Consider the following 15,110-nt stretch of genomic DNA (forward strand, 5'->3'; position numbering starts at 1 on the left):
GGAGTCTCTGGTGCAGAGGAATGCAGGGAGCGTGTAATAAATAACATTCATTCAACACGTACATTTCTGTTTTCAACAGAGCAGATATGAAATGAAAAAGCGTATCTCATTTGTACCGGTGGGCCGCAGAAGAACAGGGCATCCTGACCAAACCAAAATAAACTGCATGATGAGTCATTTTTTCATGACATGTATGCTCATCAAGCACATTATACACATTTATAATCAGTCGAAGAAATTAGTTTTTCTATTCTTTAAACACTTTTAGAGTTATATACTATAGTGTTGTTCCAGAATGCCGAGTGCAGACCTGTCAGTGGCCCTGAGAAACGGCATTTTGGCTGTGTTATGTTCGCCCTAACAGGGGAATGTTAATCAGGATCCTTTGGACTAGGAACATATTTGTCACCTTCCTAAAAACAAATACAAACAACATGATTTCCCAGAGTAACAACACTATAAACATTCCCTTCCTTTCAGGAACACCAAAGGGGTGCCAGGGGAACCTCATTGAGTGACAGAGAATAAACAGTCGACACAGAAAACCTGCAATATTTAGCAAAGTACTGTGGAAGTCTGACAGGTTGGTCCGAGTTGTGCGTTTCAACCGATGTGTCAAACTAGAATCAAGTCCAAATGGTTAAAGTAAAACAAAAAGGCTTTGCCAGGGCAGATAACAAATTTCTACAGTTTCCTTGAGCAGGAATTTATTACTTATAAGATGCTATTTTACCTCAGGAGACTTTATAAGGTTCTCAGTTCATTTAATTATCAGAGATATCAAACAGAATTCCTTAGGAGATTGCAAATGGTATAAAGTGAAATAAGAAAATCAGTTACACTTTGATGGTTAGTGTTTCGGTTTTATTCCATGTATAAAAATGGGTGCAAATTCTGCACCAACAGTTTACAGATTCAACACAGACAGACAGACAATGACCTCTGTGGAAACAAAAATCCACATTTTGAACATTTTGGTCTCGTGGTGAGTGTTTCGTAGGTGTATGATAAAAAATGCTGGTTCTGCTGTGATTTAATAATAAATAATATTAATGATAAAACTCATACTGCTTCGTGTTATATATATAATGTAGCACCTTTACACTCGAAGAGAAGTAAATGAGATAGCAATGCTTTTCCCTTTCTTCACCTGTGTGAATTTCCAGTATTAAGAATTGCTTAAATAATAATAAAAAATGATACTGCAAACAGTTTATAGCAAGTGTGTGCCTTTGCTTGGTAATGTATTAAAGTACAATTTTGCATAATTATCCCTCTGTGTATGCAAAAGTGCATCACGAAGTGCATATGATGCTCCTCTTTTTGTGTCAGATGATACTGGATACTCTTCAGGCCTCAGTTTTTGCATTGATCCCACAACAAAAACAGAAATTACAACTATTTTCATCTTGCAATACAACAGGATGTAGCACAGGAGCAACTAAACCCTTTCTTAGGATCATGGGAAATGTCCGTTCTTTATCACTCCGAATTGCGTTCAGTGTCCAGTTTGCGGTTCGGTCCTTCCAACATTCTGAATTGCTTCATTGTCACGGCCCCGACTTCTGACTTTTTATCCTGTCTCTCATAGAATCCAACAGGAACATCCAGAAAGAGTCTTCGCCTGACAAATCCTCAAAGCCCAAATCTGCAGCACGTTCTGTGACACAATTGTCCTTCTCCTCATGAATAAGGGGGGAAATTGGGAACATGGTGTTGTGAGAGGTGATTAGTGAAGTAACTCCCAGGAAGGTTATACAAATAAGATCTTGCATGGGAGAGGCTGCGTCCATCTGAACATCTTTCTGGCAAAACAGACATTCATAATCATTCATTTGCAAGTCGTCTTCAATTTTTTATACTCAAACAAAACTCACGTGATTGTTGCACTAACAATAGTAAGGTCAAGGGTTCAATTTGATTTTAAGTTGCTTTGTTTTTATAAATTGTCAGCACCAGGATATGAGAAGCTCACCTGTCGTGTCGGTACTACATGAGCAGAGCTCTCATGGCCGATTTGCTAATGCGGTATCGCTGTTTTCTTTTGCGTTTCGGGGGCTGTGGCGGAGGTCGGGGAGGTGTGCGCGGAGGTGAATGCTGCAGTGGAGGAGCTATGGTTCCTGTTAACAACAAAGGATAAAAACAAATGAATCAACCTTTTGAATTCTCAGTAAGTTCATAATGTGATGTGAGTTTTTTTAGTGAACTGGCACCCGGAATCAAAACCTAAAAAGTATACAAACACGTATAAAACATCAATTCAGTTCCAAACAAAACATTGTGCTTAACTCTCACATGCAAAACAGAACTTACCCCCTAACTAGTGTTCCATGTGAATCCGTTTTATATTCATTAAAACTAAATCATTGTTGTTCTGTCCTTTTATTTCACCTGGATGAATGAAAGAAGCATCACAGACGTCTGTAGGTGTGTTTATATTACAATACCTGTTTGTTGTGTGCTTGGGTGTTGTTTGTGGTGGAGCTGCAGTAGTTTCTCATCCTGTTCTCTGTTCATTTGTTGAGCTTTGAGGTGATGTTTGTGTTTATCTTCATCATCTAAAAGTTTGTGCAGTAACAGTGGGTCCTCCATCTCCTTATCCTTCGCTTTTTGGTCTGGGCTCATCCCGTCAACCCTCTCGTCCTCTCTCTTCTCAACATCTGAAGTCTTATTGTTCGCCTCAAGAGACCGAAACAAATCTCTGTGATTTTGATTGGCTTTCTCTGCGGATTCAGAGACAAGCGGATCCGTCTGATTGGTCCTTGCAAAGTTGGCATTGTATCTGTTTAACTGATCGACTTCTTTACTTCCTGTGTGATTGATTTCGTGTGTGAGATTTGCCTGATGCCTCAAAGTTTTATTTGTCAGTTCCGTCGACTGAATCTTATTTTCCGTCGTCCGATTGTTTGTACTTTGGTTGGCGTTGTTTTGTGTTTGATTTGATCGCTCTCTTTCAACAGCCTTTGTAAAATTGTTCAGAGAATCTACGTCCTCATTTTCCGTATTCTCTGTGTGATTCGGTAACGGACCCGTCACCCCTGTGTCATTTGTGTTGCCATGATGTCTCTGTGCATCGACAGGGTAATGGTGATGACCTTTGCCCCCGCCATACTGCGTCTCGTTCAGACCCCAGCCGTCACGGCCTATGTGGAGCTTGATATCCCCAGAGGGTCGAATAGCGTCTGATGGTCCCAATTCGTGGAGCCTCTCTTTTGGTATCCAGCTGTGGCTGAGCAGGTCCTCCAAGATGAGCCTCTGGTTGGGTTTGAATTCTTCCCTATGGTGGAGCTCAACTTTAGAGCGAGATTTTCCTGAACGATCGCGCGGTTCCTGTTTGTTGGTTGACGACTTCTTGCGCTGGGTGGGGCGAGGAATCGGCTGACAGCGGCACTCTAAGTGATCGAGGACAGAGACGACAGCCTTGTCATAGAGCGGCCGCTTGTTCACGTATTGTATCTTCATCACCTGAGATTCAAAAGAGCATACTGTTAGATTTGATTTGGCTTTTTATAAAAGGACAGAACCAGAAGGTATGTATGTGCGTGAGTGTATACCTGAAGGTATCGCGTGTGTGTGAGTACAGGAACGCACTGAAAACTTTTGGTATTACAGCAGCCTGAACACCTCTGGACTTCCACACACGGAGGCCACAACAGGAAATTTGCATTACTACGGTCCAACATGGAGCGTGTGACCTCAATGACCTCCGTCCTGACCTTACAGACGGCTTGCTGAGCGGGCTGAGCATCTGCAGACAAACACACATACACGTCTGTAATGACTTGCATAAAAACAATAACACTGTGTTAACTCTTTTAAACATCTCCTTCTTTGGTCTCTCCACCTGTCAGCTCTTTTTTTCAGTTTTTTGTTGTATTTCAGGACAAAAACCTTCACCGTTCCATCATTTTGCATCTAAGCAAAAACAGCCTGGCAGACGCTGGCTATTATTGTGCTAAAATAACTTAACTTATAATGAATAAATATTTAAGTCCTTGCCATGATTTCCATTGCAAACACTCCTCGTCCCATTACATTAGAATTATTTTATATTTTACATTGTTTGCAAAACTTTTAATTTATAAATTTAAAAAGAATTGCAGAGTGTGTGTTTTCTTGAAAGTGTGCATGTGCAACAACACACACACGTCTCTCAGGATGGGTGACAGAAAGATTGATTTGTGATCATTATTTGAGAGATAAAATATGAATCATATTTTCACAGCTTGATTCTGCCAAAAAGTAATTGCTCTGCATTGGGAGTTTTTGGGATGATAAATCACTGCAGTGTTTCATGTAGAGCAAAACGGATGTTTTACGGTCTCAAAATCAAACGTAAAATGGATCATTGTAAAGATCAAAACAGATGGACCACTAAGCAAGAAAAGAGAATGAATTTACTCAAACTAACCGAGACTCCGTGGTAGACGGTTACTGTCATTGTCACTGTGATCATCTGGCTCAACCTCTGGAGAGCAAATTGAATGAAAATTAACGTACAAAGTTCGAACGAAAAACATGTAATACTGATATCGTATCAATTATTTATTATATGTCATTATAATGGTCAACATTTTCTTAAACAGCATTTTTGAGAAATTGTATTTGTGAAATGCAATTTTGAAAGAGACATTTTGCCATGTTTGAATCTATGATTTTACATTGGCAGAAAATGTCTATGAGACAATCTTAAGCAACAGCATTGCACACAAAGATTTAGAGCACCATGCAGATGTTTCCTAACAGCTGAAGACAATTTAAAGATCTTACTAAGAGATATTTAGTTCATTATATCTGAAGCAGTCAGCGGGATATAAACTGTTTGATTAGGCAAACAAAAAATATGAATACAAGACTTGAGTAAAGTCCATGTGAATAATTTGAGACATTCATGTGACTCAATTCATGCGACTGAGAATAAGTGACATTTACCTATGGACAATAGAAACTGCAAATCCTGCATAGACGACACAGATCCACTCTTTACCAGATTAACCACAGCGGCTGGGAGAGATTCGCCCTGTCAGAGAGAGAAAGACAGACATCCGATACTCATCAGTCTGAAATATATTTGTATTTTGTTTGCCTCCAGTATGTATCCAGCATTTGTGTGTGTGTGAAACAGAGGAACAGAGTGCTATGGATGCTGGTTTGTCTCAGGGTGTCAATGCGGGTCTTGGGGACACAATAGGTCTGTTCATACGGCGTGTCCAGGCGTGGGCCACTGACCCTCTTCTCATCTGGCAGCATTTACGCGGGACGCAGGAAGGAGGGCAGAGAGGAAGTGGGGGATGGAGAGATGGAGCAGAAGAGGTGGAAAGAGGAAAGGTGAGCTTGAGGAGGAGAGAGATGGATAATGGAGGCTGTCGAAGGATGGGATTTTGATAAAGGTAAATTATAACAATACTGGCCAGTGATTTAAAGAATTTCACATTTGGAAATTGCACTACAAACTTCGGAAAGATTATTCTAGATTCCTAGAAAGCTCAAGTTTTGTTCAAATTAATAAATGTCCTAAATTTGTGGGTTTACATTTTTTGCTGTCATCTCCATTCCATTGTCCAACTCACTGCCATCCGGTTGTGCATGCACAGAAACACATCTGCCAATATCGCAGCATGGTTTCAGATCTAGATCTAGTCCACATCAACACATAAATAAACAGGTTGGATGAAATGTTGTCATAGTAATCCTGTCCAATCAGTACAGAATGAAAACACAACACACTAATATGCTAAATATGCATGCATACACTGTACACACACACTGAACTAAATTGCTTTATGGCTACCTAATGTAAATATAGAGCATCACACTTAAACAACAAAACACAACAGAACCCACAAGCACACACCAGATGGCATACAGACATATCGTTTGTACTTTTCCTTTCATGTGAAAAAAAATACTATTAATATTATGTTACGCTTGCAGTTTATCTTAGTATCATCTACACACAGTGATGTGACTGGTCTGGGAGATGTTTTTGTAGTTGTAAAGAGCTTGTTTCTGTTGATCACCAGTGCTGAACCACCCTAATGTAAACTGGGTGCTCCCAATATCACTGGCCCAAAGGATTCTGGGATTGTGGAGGAGTGGTGGAATGCTTGGCTTGTTGGGGAGTAATGATACATAATCACACATCTGCTGACAATACAGTCATACACGTGTACGTTTATATTATCTGCTAACAAATGCAAATATGCACAGCCATCAGTTTGTGCAGCTGCAAGAAATAATAATACATAACTTGGTTTAATGTTTTATTATCTGTAACATCTGAAAACATATAATCATGTGAACTTGACTTATGTCTATTTTTACCGGTGAGTTTTTTTTCTTCCAAATCACATCCCGTGAAGAGATGAAAAGTGATCTTCTTACAAGGGGAACTCCCAAAGAAGAGAGAGGGCTCATAATCACAGCTTTAAAATGGGTTTGATCTTACATTTCCAACAATAAATAACATTTTAAGCATTACGATTTCCATTAAACACTTCCTACCATAAATTCCAGTTTGCTTCCATGAACAGGATAAGGTGTCTTTCATTGAGATTGCACGAGTTGAAAGTAAATTGAGTCATTTTTCGTTTGCGCACTCTAAATGCATCTCAATCCCATTTAGGATCCCATTTATGACCCTGTCCCAGTGATTCTCAGGCTATTGCCAGGGCAACACCCCGAACGGGTGGCCGATCCATCACAGGGGTATTCCACAAACAACAAATAAATCCTTCGCACATTTAGATCTGCATTTAAGGAAATATTTAATTGAATAAAGACCCTCTACTAAAAAAATGCAGACCTTGATAACTCGCTCTATGACCTTACGTATATGGAGGGGTCACAGAAGTGTCATATTGTGATTAAGTGCCCTCGTGCAATAACACGGCTGCAGTGGTCATCGGAAGGGCAAATGCATTAGAACCTGCAGATCTCTGGTCCTCAATGTCAACAACTTTGCTCTATTGAGGATTAGGCCTACAACTCGTGAATGTCTTGGACCTTTCGGGAACATTCATTCTTAAGTTATAAAATGCACAGTACAAATTCTCATGTTTTTATTACGAACCATGAGCCGCCATTGAAACCATTACTTTGTGAAAATGAACCACAATACCCATTGGAATATAATTCTGTGTAGTGTATTTTGGGCCTAAGATGTTCGTCCCCCAGATAACAGTTCACGCTTAGATTCCCCAACACCAACAACGTCCCAAAGAGACTATTATATTTTTGTATACAATAAAACCATTAAGGAGAGAAAATCCATAAATGCTCAACAAATTAAAATAAGTTAATTCATAAAAACAAAACCCCTGTTGAAGACTTAAAGGAATGCAACAAACCCAATTACAAAACTTTCCAGGACAACAGGTTCGTGTCATATCTCACCTCCGCGCTGCCGAGCCGCAGACACGCCGCCGCCAGCACCGCGAGAAGAAGCGGGATCCGCGATCTCATCTTGCTGCCGTGCCGCTGCGGGGCTCCGCGGGACAGCGCGCATCGAGAGAGACGCGCACGCACGAGACGCTCAGCACCGGGCGCGCGGGACAGCGGCTCTCGAGCAAATAGCAGGTTAATGAAACAGCGGTTCTGAGCCCCTCAGCGGCTGCGGAGGCTTGACATTCCTCGCAGTGCGCAAACATTCAGATTGCCCTCCACGGCAGAGTGGCTCTCTTTGCTGTGGCCCATCTGAAGTCCTTTGAAAAGCAGTTTGCGGATTAACGCGAAGAGAGTTTTCCCAAACTCGCACGGCTTGTGATTCAATTAATTTACGTATCGATGTGCATGGTCCGGGCGAAGACGTGTCTTTTTGTAATATCCGACATCAAAAAGTAAGCTACGAAGAGGAAATAATGCAACTGAAATTTAATTTAAGTTTAGTACGCAACGTCGTTTTAAACGTCTCCTAAATAGCGATGCATGTGGTCTTTTGTGTTCTTCCCTTGACAAAACATAAAACAGTCTCAAATAAAGTGTTTCAATCCAAGATTGTCCACGTGTGATAGCCTCTCACACAATCTCTCCGTAATAAAAGCGACATGCGTTATATAATACACGTTTCCTTATCAATATCCAGCGCGTGCACGGCCGCGCGCGAGCTGTCTGCGTTGCGTTGATAATGAGACTCTGAGTCGAGGAGGATTTCCAGAGGACTCTTATCTTACCCTCCCCTAAGAGGCAGGGCTGCCAGTGACTTCCATTGTGAGAGAGGGTGGATGGAAGAGGGGTGAAGAGAAGGCCCGTGATGCTTGCTGAAAACGAGCATGTCCACCTATCTGTCCAATCACAGCATTATAGTGGATATATAGACCACTGTCAGGGAGGTCGAGCCCACCCTGGAAGGCAAGTCAAGTCTGTTGTTTCATTTTAAGAACTCCCTTAACTACTGAATTTTGCATTTGTTATACAAGGACATGGCCCACACAAATTAAAAGCTGTCATCATTTGCTTTCCTCTATAGTGTATCTTCGGCGGAAAATGTCTTTCGCAGAATATAGCAAAAGGACAAACATAAAGGTGTAGGTATAGCCCACACAGGTGTTATGCAAGATTTTCACTTAATATCTTTGTGCAGCCATAGTTCAAATCATCTTGAATTAAAACCATTACGTGATATGAATGGGTTTGATTTGCATATATGAATGGGATGGTTCCTGAGTGTGTCTAAAAACCAAAATCCTTTCAAGCTGTTTAAATTCTTCTGTCCTTTCATATTTGCACAATGTGTCGATGTGAAATATCAGCACCTGAAACTAAGATAGCAAAAGCAGTTGCATAACACATAAAGCAAAGAACTCTGTCATATAGAGTCGATCTATAAACTCACAGTTTATTATTTCTCTTCAGTAAAGAATCAAAAGAAATGCAGTTTCTCTATATATAACATGAGGCGAGGATCTTGGAGATGTGATGCTTTGGTGTGGAGTCCTGAAACACACATTTTGAACATGCATTTGTTTCAACAAATATAAAAAAATGTCGAAAAGACATTTTCAAGTGTTCGTTTCCAAGTGACAATAAACGGTTGCAATGTTCTAACTTTGTTAACCAAAAGAGTACTCATATCATCTCTGCTATTGTTTAGTTAAAAACATCTCATCTAAAAGGAAATTAATCAAGGGCCGTATAACTGTTACACATCCAGTTCGCTAGAAAAATGTGTGGGCAGCTGCCAATGGCCCCAGACAAAAGAGCACTGTGGTCAGATAACACGATGAGCGCTGTGTGCCGTAAAGCCACAAAGAATTATCACTGACACGCGTGTGTGTGTGCAGATAGGATCTGTCTTATTAGGAAAAGGACAAGTCAAGAGGTCGAGTGTGAACAATGCTGTTCGGCCAACTAATCCAATTTTTTATTTATCACTCTTTCTGTCTCTTTGTCTGCTCGTATTCTCTTCCTATCTCTTTCCAGTGGCTGAATAAAATGTTCATTATTTTACTCTCAATTCATCTTGTTTTGTAACTCCCACACTCCGTTTTCCTCTCGGGTTCCTCTGACCTCCATCTATTCATCTTTGTGATGTTCCTCGGATTCTTTCATCTGTAATATCTATGCATTCATGTCCGTGCATAATCTTGTGTTTTTAGTTTTGTCAAAGTCAAATAGTGATACTTAACATTAATACAGAGTTAATTGCGATCGGCATAAGGCTGAAATTATTTGTAACATTGTGTGATTTGGGCTCTGTCCTGCTGTGATGTCATAACCTTTAGCTCCTGGATAGGAAGCGTTACAAGAGCAACAGCAGTGGGCCGGATAAAGAGCCGAGAGGAACGCTATTGTTTACCACCACAGAGCCATTACAGCATGAACACAGCTGTTGGGATTCATGGGTGTGTTCACTTGCGTTGAGAGTGTGGCGGATCAATTATCAATGGAGCTCAGGCTAGTGCACTAAACAAAAATGACATGAATTGGTGTTTACAAGTTGTAGAATGTCCCTTGGTTTCCTGCATGTTTTTTCGTTTTCTTGTTGAAGTAAAATCGGTTACTCCTCTGCATTGGACTTTTGCCTTTTGAATGGGTCAATTGTCATATTCTCCAGTGTGATTAAGGGAACTTTTGGATTACTCATTGATTTGTTCTCATCAAACAACATGTTATTGTTGTTCTCTTCCATTGGTGACTGTGTTTCCAAGTGTGCTTCTCAAACCAGCTGTCACAATCATTTTCCATAACGGCAAACCTACTACATTGGTGCAATGCCAAGAGGCGATTTAGTCTTTCAACATTAAAAGTTGCAAAGATACAAATTTCTCATAAGATCAACACTTGGTATCAAAACATAGAAAACTGATATACACAAAGAAATAGTAATACTTCGCTTCAAATTTAAGATTTTTTATAAACAGGACTTCTCTCACCTTGTGTGCCATCTTAAGTACCTTACTTCACTGATGTCACAATGCATTCTGGTGTTGTGCACAAAGGATGCCAAAACTAGAAACCTAAAAAATAAGCATATTTTTATACACAATAATATGTTGGTAACTAGAATAAATCGTTTCTATAAAGCTCATGAGACTCAACTGCTAACTGGAAAATTCTTCCTAACGTACATGGATGGGAAAGAAACTAAAACAAACCAAACATGGTATCAACTGGATTACGATCTTCAAAAGCATAACCACAAATTAGCAATTCCATAAAATCTGAACTGTACACAGATATTTAGTTTGTTGGATGTTTTTAGATTCATTTGGGAACAATGTTTGAAAAGTGACTCACTCGTGCCATACAGGCTTAGAGCCAAGAAACCTTTGACCTTTTCCGAGTCTCTTAAAAAATCTCAAATATTTTAGCGACTATAGTTCACATTCAGCCACATATAAAGCTTCCACTGTCTGCAAAGGAATCATCTCCACGACACGCTGTATGAAACATTACAAACTCTACAAGTTTGCGGGTTTGAGAGCTCAGCAATAACTATTCCTGCATGTCTTTTATTTCCTGAAATTTAGGGAAAGCATCTCCAGTCTCTTTTATACGCGAATATGTAGCTGCAGACGTGCGGAGGGATGTTTTTATGTGAGTGTTTGAAGATTTTTATAGGCATATGATGTGTGCATCAAGTGTTATCAAGTGTCGAGCTAGATACGTTTGTGGCAAAATAGTTTTTAAGAAGACACAATTGTGTGGGTCATAAAACTGTGGTATGTTCAGTTATGATTGATGGCAGCAGGGTTTTTGATGTAGTTGGTGAGCCTGCAGGTGTCTCAGTGGAATGACTGTATGGTTAGGATCTTCTGTGTGATTTCATGCCTGTGTGTGTTAACTCTGGGAAAATCCCCTGTGAAAAAAATGCCTCCCTCGCTGTTCCACCCACAATGCCAGCCAAACAGACCAAAAAATGCATTTTTTCACAGACACACACTAACTGAAGCTGGTTTTACAAAGCTGAATATGCAAATATTTTGTATACCCGTGCAACATTATTAAAAGGATAGTCCTAAAGAATTAGAAGATATGCCAAGATGTTTAATCAAGGGCACAAGTGCAAATTGTTGGTGTTCCATACTGACAGAAACATCATACATTTGTTTCAATCAATGAATGAGTGAATGTGTTTGTGAGCCTCCGTTCATTTTGGCTCAGCTGTGGCAGCACGTGTGTCTGGTATTAAATAAGAAGAGAGAAGACAAGCTGCTTTCCTCTTTTTCTGTCAGCAGCACTGTTTCTACCATGTCTTGGTAATGTGAAGAATGTGGCTTAATCTCCCCGTGAAATGAGGAATTATTTGACTGAAGTAATGGAGAAGCTCGCTGACTAATATTCCTAAAAGCCAAGCCAAACACTAAGCTCCTGAGACCCCTGTTTTTGGTTACAAAACATCTTAACACTTCTCAGACTCTTTTTGTTTCCTTTGGAGTTTCCTAAGGTAATAAACGGTATTTTATATTTCCACATGAGGCTCTCTATGTCATTGTGTTTTTTACTGTATGTGCTGTAGGCTTTATTACAAATTTCTTAATTTACGTACATGCTATAATGACGTGAAGAAAAACGTGCCAATTTCCAGTTTATAACTCAGTTCTATCAGAACCACTACTTTAAAGATTTCAACAATAGCGATATTTAAGGTTGGCGGAGTGAAACTGTCTAGGTTGACACGGTTACAGTGTATTGTTGTGCGTTTCCCCCTATTGTGACGTGGATAAAATTGAATGCTTGGCTGACACAATGCAAATCATTTCAAACTATATTCTGAGAAACATTGTGTGTGTCTCAACCATCTCAAATGGGCAATAATCTCTAGTGGAAACCATTTGAACCTAGCTTGAATGTCTTTTCCTGTCCATCGCCCTTTCAAGCTATGTCTGTGGAGATAAATGATATAAATGACCACCGGACGCGTGACGTTTACCTGCCTATGCTTTGTTACCTTTGCCCTTGTTTGTCTTCAACTATTTGTTGCTGAATAAAGATGTGTATCTGGTTTGAGTATATCCTTCATCCGTGTGTGTGTGTAAGTGGGAGGGGGACTTCCACACGGTGTGGTATTAATATCTTGATGACCCCATGCCTGCTGGTTTACTCCTCTGTCTGGAAACACATGACCTCAGCACACCTTCTACTCCGATGTATACTGTAAACATACACACAATGCCTAAAGCTCTCCCATAGCCAGTGCGTTGAAGATTTTACTGCTGTCTGACTGACGTGTAAAGCGAAAATAATGACGATGATTTTACGTGCTTTTTAGGGATTGGTTTAGAGATGTATTATACCGCAAAGGATGTGTCAGCTCAGCCAATCAGAGTAGTGCTTTCTTACATACCTGCATTGGATGTGACGCTCAGAATCTAGGAAGCTAACCTTAACTGGACTGTAGAGGGTATACGATGTGCCCTCAGAGACCAATAGCTGTCAACATGAACCTTTCCGCAATGGATCTATAGTGTATATGTGAATGTACTACCGGAAAGAGTGACTTACAGGTGCGTACAGTACCTCACTGTTGCATTTCCTCTTAGACGTCATGTCCCGCTCTTCCTGTTTGCACAACAGCTTCCTGTGACCTGGACCTCTCTTCTGTATGGCAGCACGTTCTTGTGTGCGTTATCACTAAGCTTGTCAATGTGGTCCATCCATTTAGAATCCGAAACAAATGTGGGAATGTCACAGATAATGGATTTAGTTAAGTTTATAGTGATGGGCTAAAATTGTTTTTTAACCTATTTTGCCGTTGGGTTTAAAAGTAGCCTATATATGCTGGGTTAAAACAACCCATGATGGTTTATTTAAACCAATGGGTTTGTCCATCTTTTATTCAACCAAAAGATGCTTTATGATGCCATAGAATAATTTGTTTGGCTGAATCGGTCCTTGAAGAAACTTTAACACATGCAAAAGGTTGTAATAAGAAATGGTTCCTTTAAATGAGAGGCTATGTTTCCTGGTAAAGCCTAAGTCCCCCAGCTTGAAAAACACTTCCCAGTTTAAACCTAGATTTGTGCTGGTTTATTTTAATCTTTTTAGCCATAGAATGGAGAGATTAATAAGAAATATACAGATCTATCTGGGAAATGCAGTATAGACTGGAGTTAACTGGCATCAGGGCAGGGCTCTCTTGCTTTTCCGCTGTGATCTTATACTGATTTGCTCTCACACTCAAACACAAAGCAAATTGTATGTGAAACAATGCAAGCTGTCTGACCGTCTCAGGGAGGTGGGCAGAGAAGCCTTGACTGGCCCAGTATAGACTCACACGACCCCAAGATGGCCAGACAAAAGCATTTAATATAGGAAAATGCAGCACAATGTAATGTAAAATACGATGCAGAGTTTCATGCATTCTGCCTTCGTGCTGGCTCTCATGCTTGATATGGTCAACTTGTCAAAAAACGAGGTGGACGTTACTACGACGTATCCGGCGTTCGGATAGGTTTTGGAAAGTTTTTTTCGAACTTGAAATTCCCAAATGTAACAACTTTTCTTAGTCCCTTATTGGACAATTCTCCCGGAAAAGCACACCCACGCATCACCCAGCGAGATGAAAAAGCACGCCCATGCGTCAACCAATGAGAGCGAGAGAGAGAGAGCGCTGCGTTCGGATTTGGAGATCGTTTGAAACTGATGTAGATGGAGCGGTCCCAGCGCTTACGTACATAAGGTCGCTACACAACACGAACTTATACTGAATCAACAGTTATGCAGGGATAATACGATGATGTATTGTGTGCATTCTCACTCCGCTCTGCTCTTTTCCCTTACTTGTCATCCAACAATAACACATCATGCAGGCTTCCTGTGTGTCGGGGGAACAATAGGAGGATAACTTTGATGGCGTGTGTGAATTTACCGTAGGAGTGCTTTTATCTCGGCCCGTAATCGCCTGCAGAGCTTTGAGAAGCTTCTGTGTTTCTGAAACAAGCAGCACATTCATTTATCAGATGCATTTCTGAATGAAGTAAATCTTTGGATGAGAAGGTCTTCTAACACAAAAAAAATGAGGCAACTTTAGGTAACTTGACAATTCACAAAAACAGTTCCTAAAATTCCTTTAGGAACATTTCAGCTGACCTAAACCTACATTAAGCTGTTGGTGTTCTGAAATACTGACCTGCCCATTTAGGTTGACCTGCTAATGAGCAACTTTTCTTGTCTGACAAAATAAGCTTGTTTTTAGGGTGACCTGGGTAACATACTTGTCAGGAGACACACTTAACGCGAAAAACTACCACTTTCACAAACATAGCACATCTTGTCAAGCAGAAAACACCTGTCAGAATGTATGATCACCTAGATAAAAACTGTTGAAACAAAAAGGGAAAATTTTGCCAGACAGAAAGTAGCTTTCATGGTGAAAGTAGCTTTCATGGTGTCGTAATGGTTTATAAACTCTTCTTCTTTTAAGAAAACCACCGAACTGCTGATATGGGCTACTGGCTAGTATTTATGAAAACATCATAAATCTTTTAAACGGTTCTTAGAATAAAGTTAAATATACTATATTTATATACCATATTTGGTTTATTTCATCTAAATTATACAAAGCAGGGTGCAAATTATTTAGTTGGATTACAGTTCTTTTTCAACAGAGGAATGGCATCTGCTTCCATCCCAATTTTAGGTACAAAAGTAACCTATGACCGCTGTGG

The 15,110-nt window shown here is 40.2% G+C and overlaps 1 protein-coding gene across 1 annotated transcript; it reads right to left on the minus strand.

The window, feature by feature from the left end:
* Nucleotides 1–845: 845 nt before the first annotated feature.
* pdgfbb (platelet-derived growth factor beta polypeptide b) lies at nt 846–8,135 on the minus strand. Its single transcript, XM_079457482.1, has 7 exons — nt 7,396–8,135; nt 4,933–5,020; nt 4,412–4,468; nt 3,555–3,748; nt 2,448–3,465; nt 1,976–2,120; nt 846–1,805 (listed from the first exon to the last, which is right to left on the minus strand). The coding sequence occupies exons 1-6, from the start codon at nt 7,462–7,464 to the stop codon at nt 1,990–1,992; spliced, it is 1,557 nt and encodes a 518-aa protein (XP_079313608.1). The 5' UTR covers nt 7,465–8,135; the 3' UTR covers nt 846–1,805; nt 1,976–1,989.
* Nucleotides 8,136–15,110: the final 6,975 nt, after the last annotated feature.

This window comes from Barbatula barbatula, assembly GCF_947034865.1.
Source record: "Barbatula barbatula genome assembly, chromosome: 5".
Taxonomy (NCBI): Eukaryota; Metazoa; Chordata; class Actinopteri; order Cypriniformes; family Nemacheilidae; genus Barbatula; species Barbatula barbatula.

What these genes read in the sequence shown, in the direction of transcription:
- pdgfbb (XM_079457482.1), bottom strand. Translation starts at nt 7,464, where the DNA reads ATGAGATCGCGGATCCCGCTTCTTCTCGCGGTGCTGGCGGCGGCGTGT. An exon ending in GCAGTTTCTATTGTCCATAG is followed by an intron (nt 4,469 to 4,932) that starts GTAAATGTCACT and finishes TTTGCTCTCCAG; the next exon opens with AGGTTGAGCCAGATGATCAC. An exon ending in CCGTCTACCACGGAGTCTCG is followed by an intron (nt 3,749 to 4,411) that starts GTTAGTTTGAGT and finishes GTTTGTCTGCAG; the next exon opens with ATGCTCAGCCCGCTCAGCAA.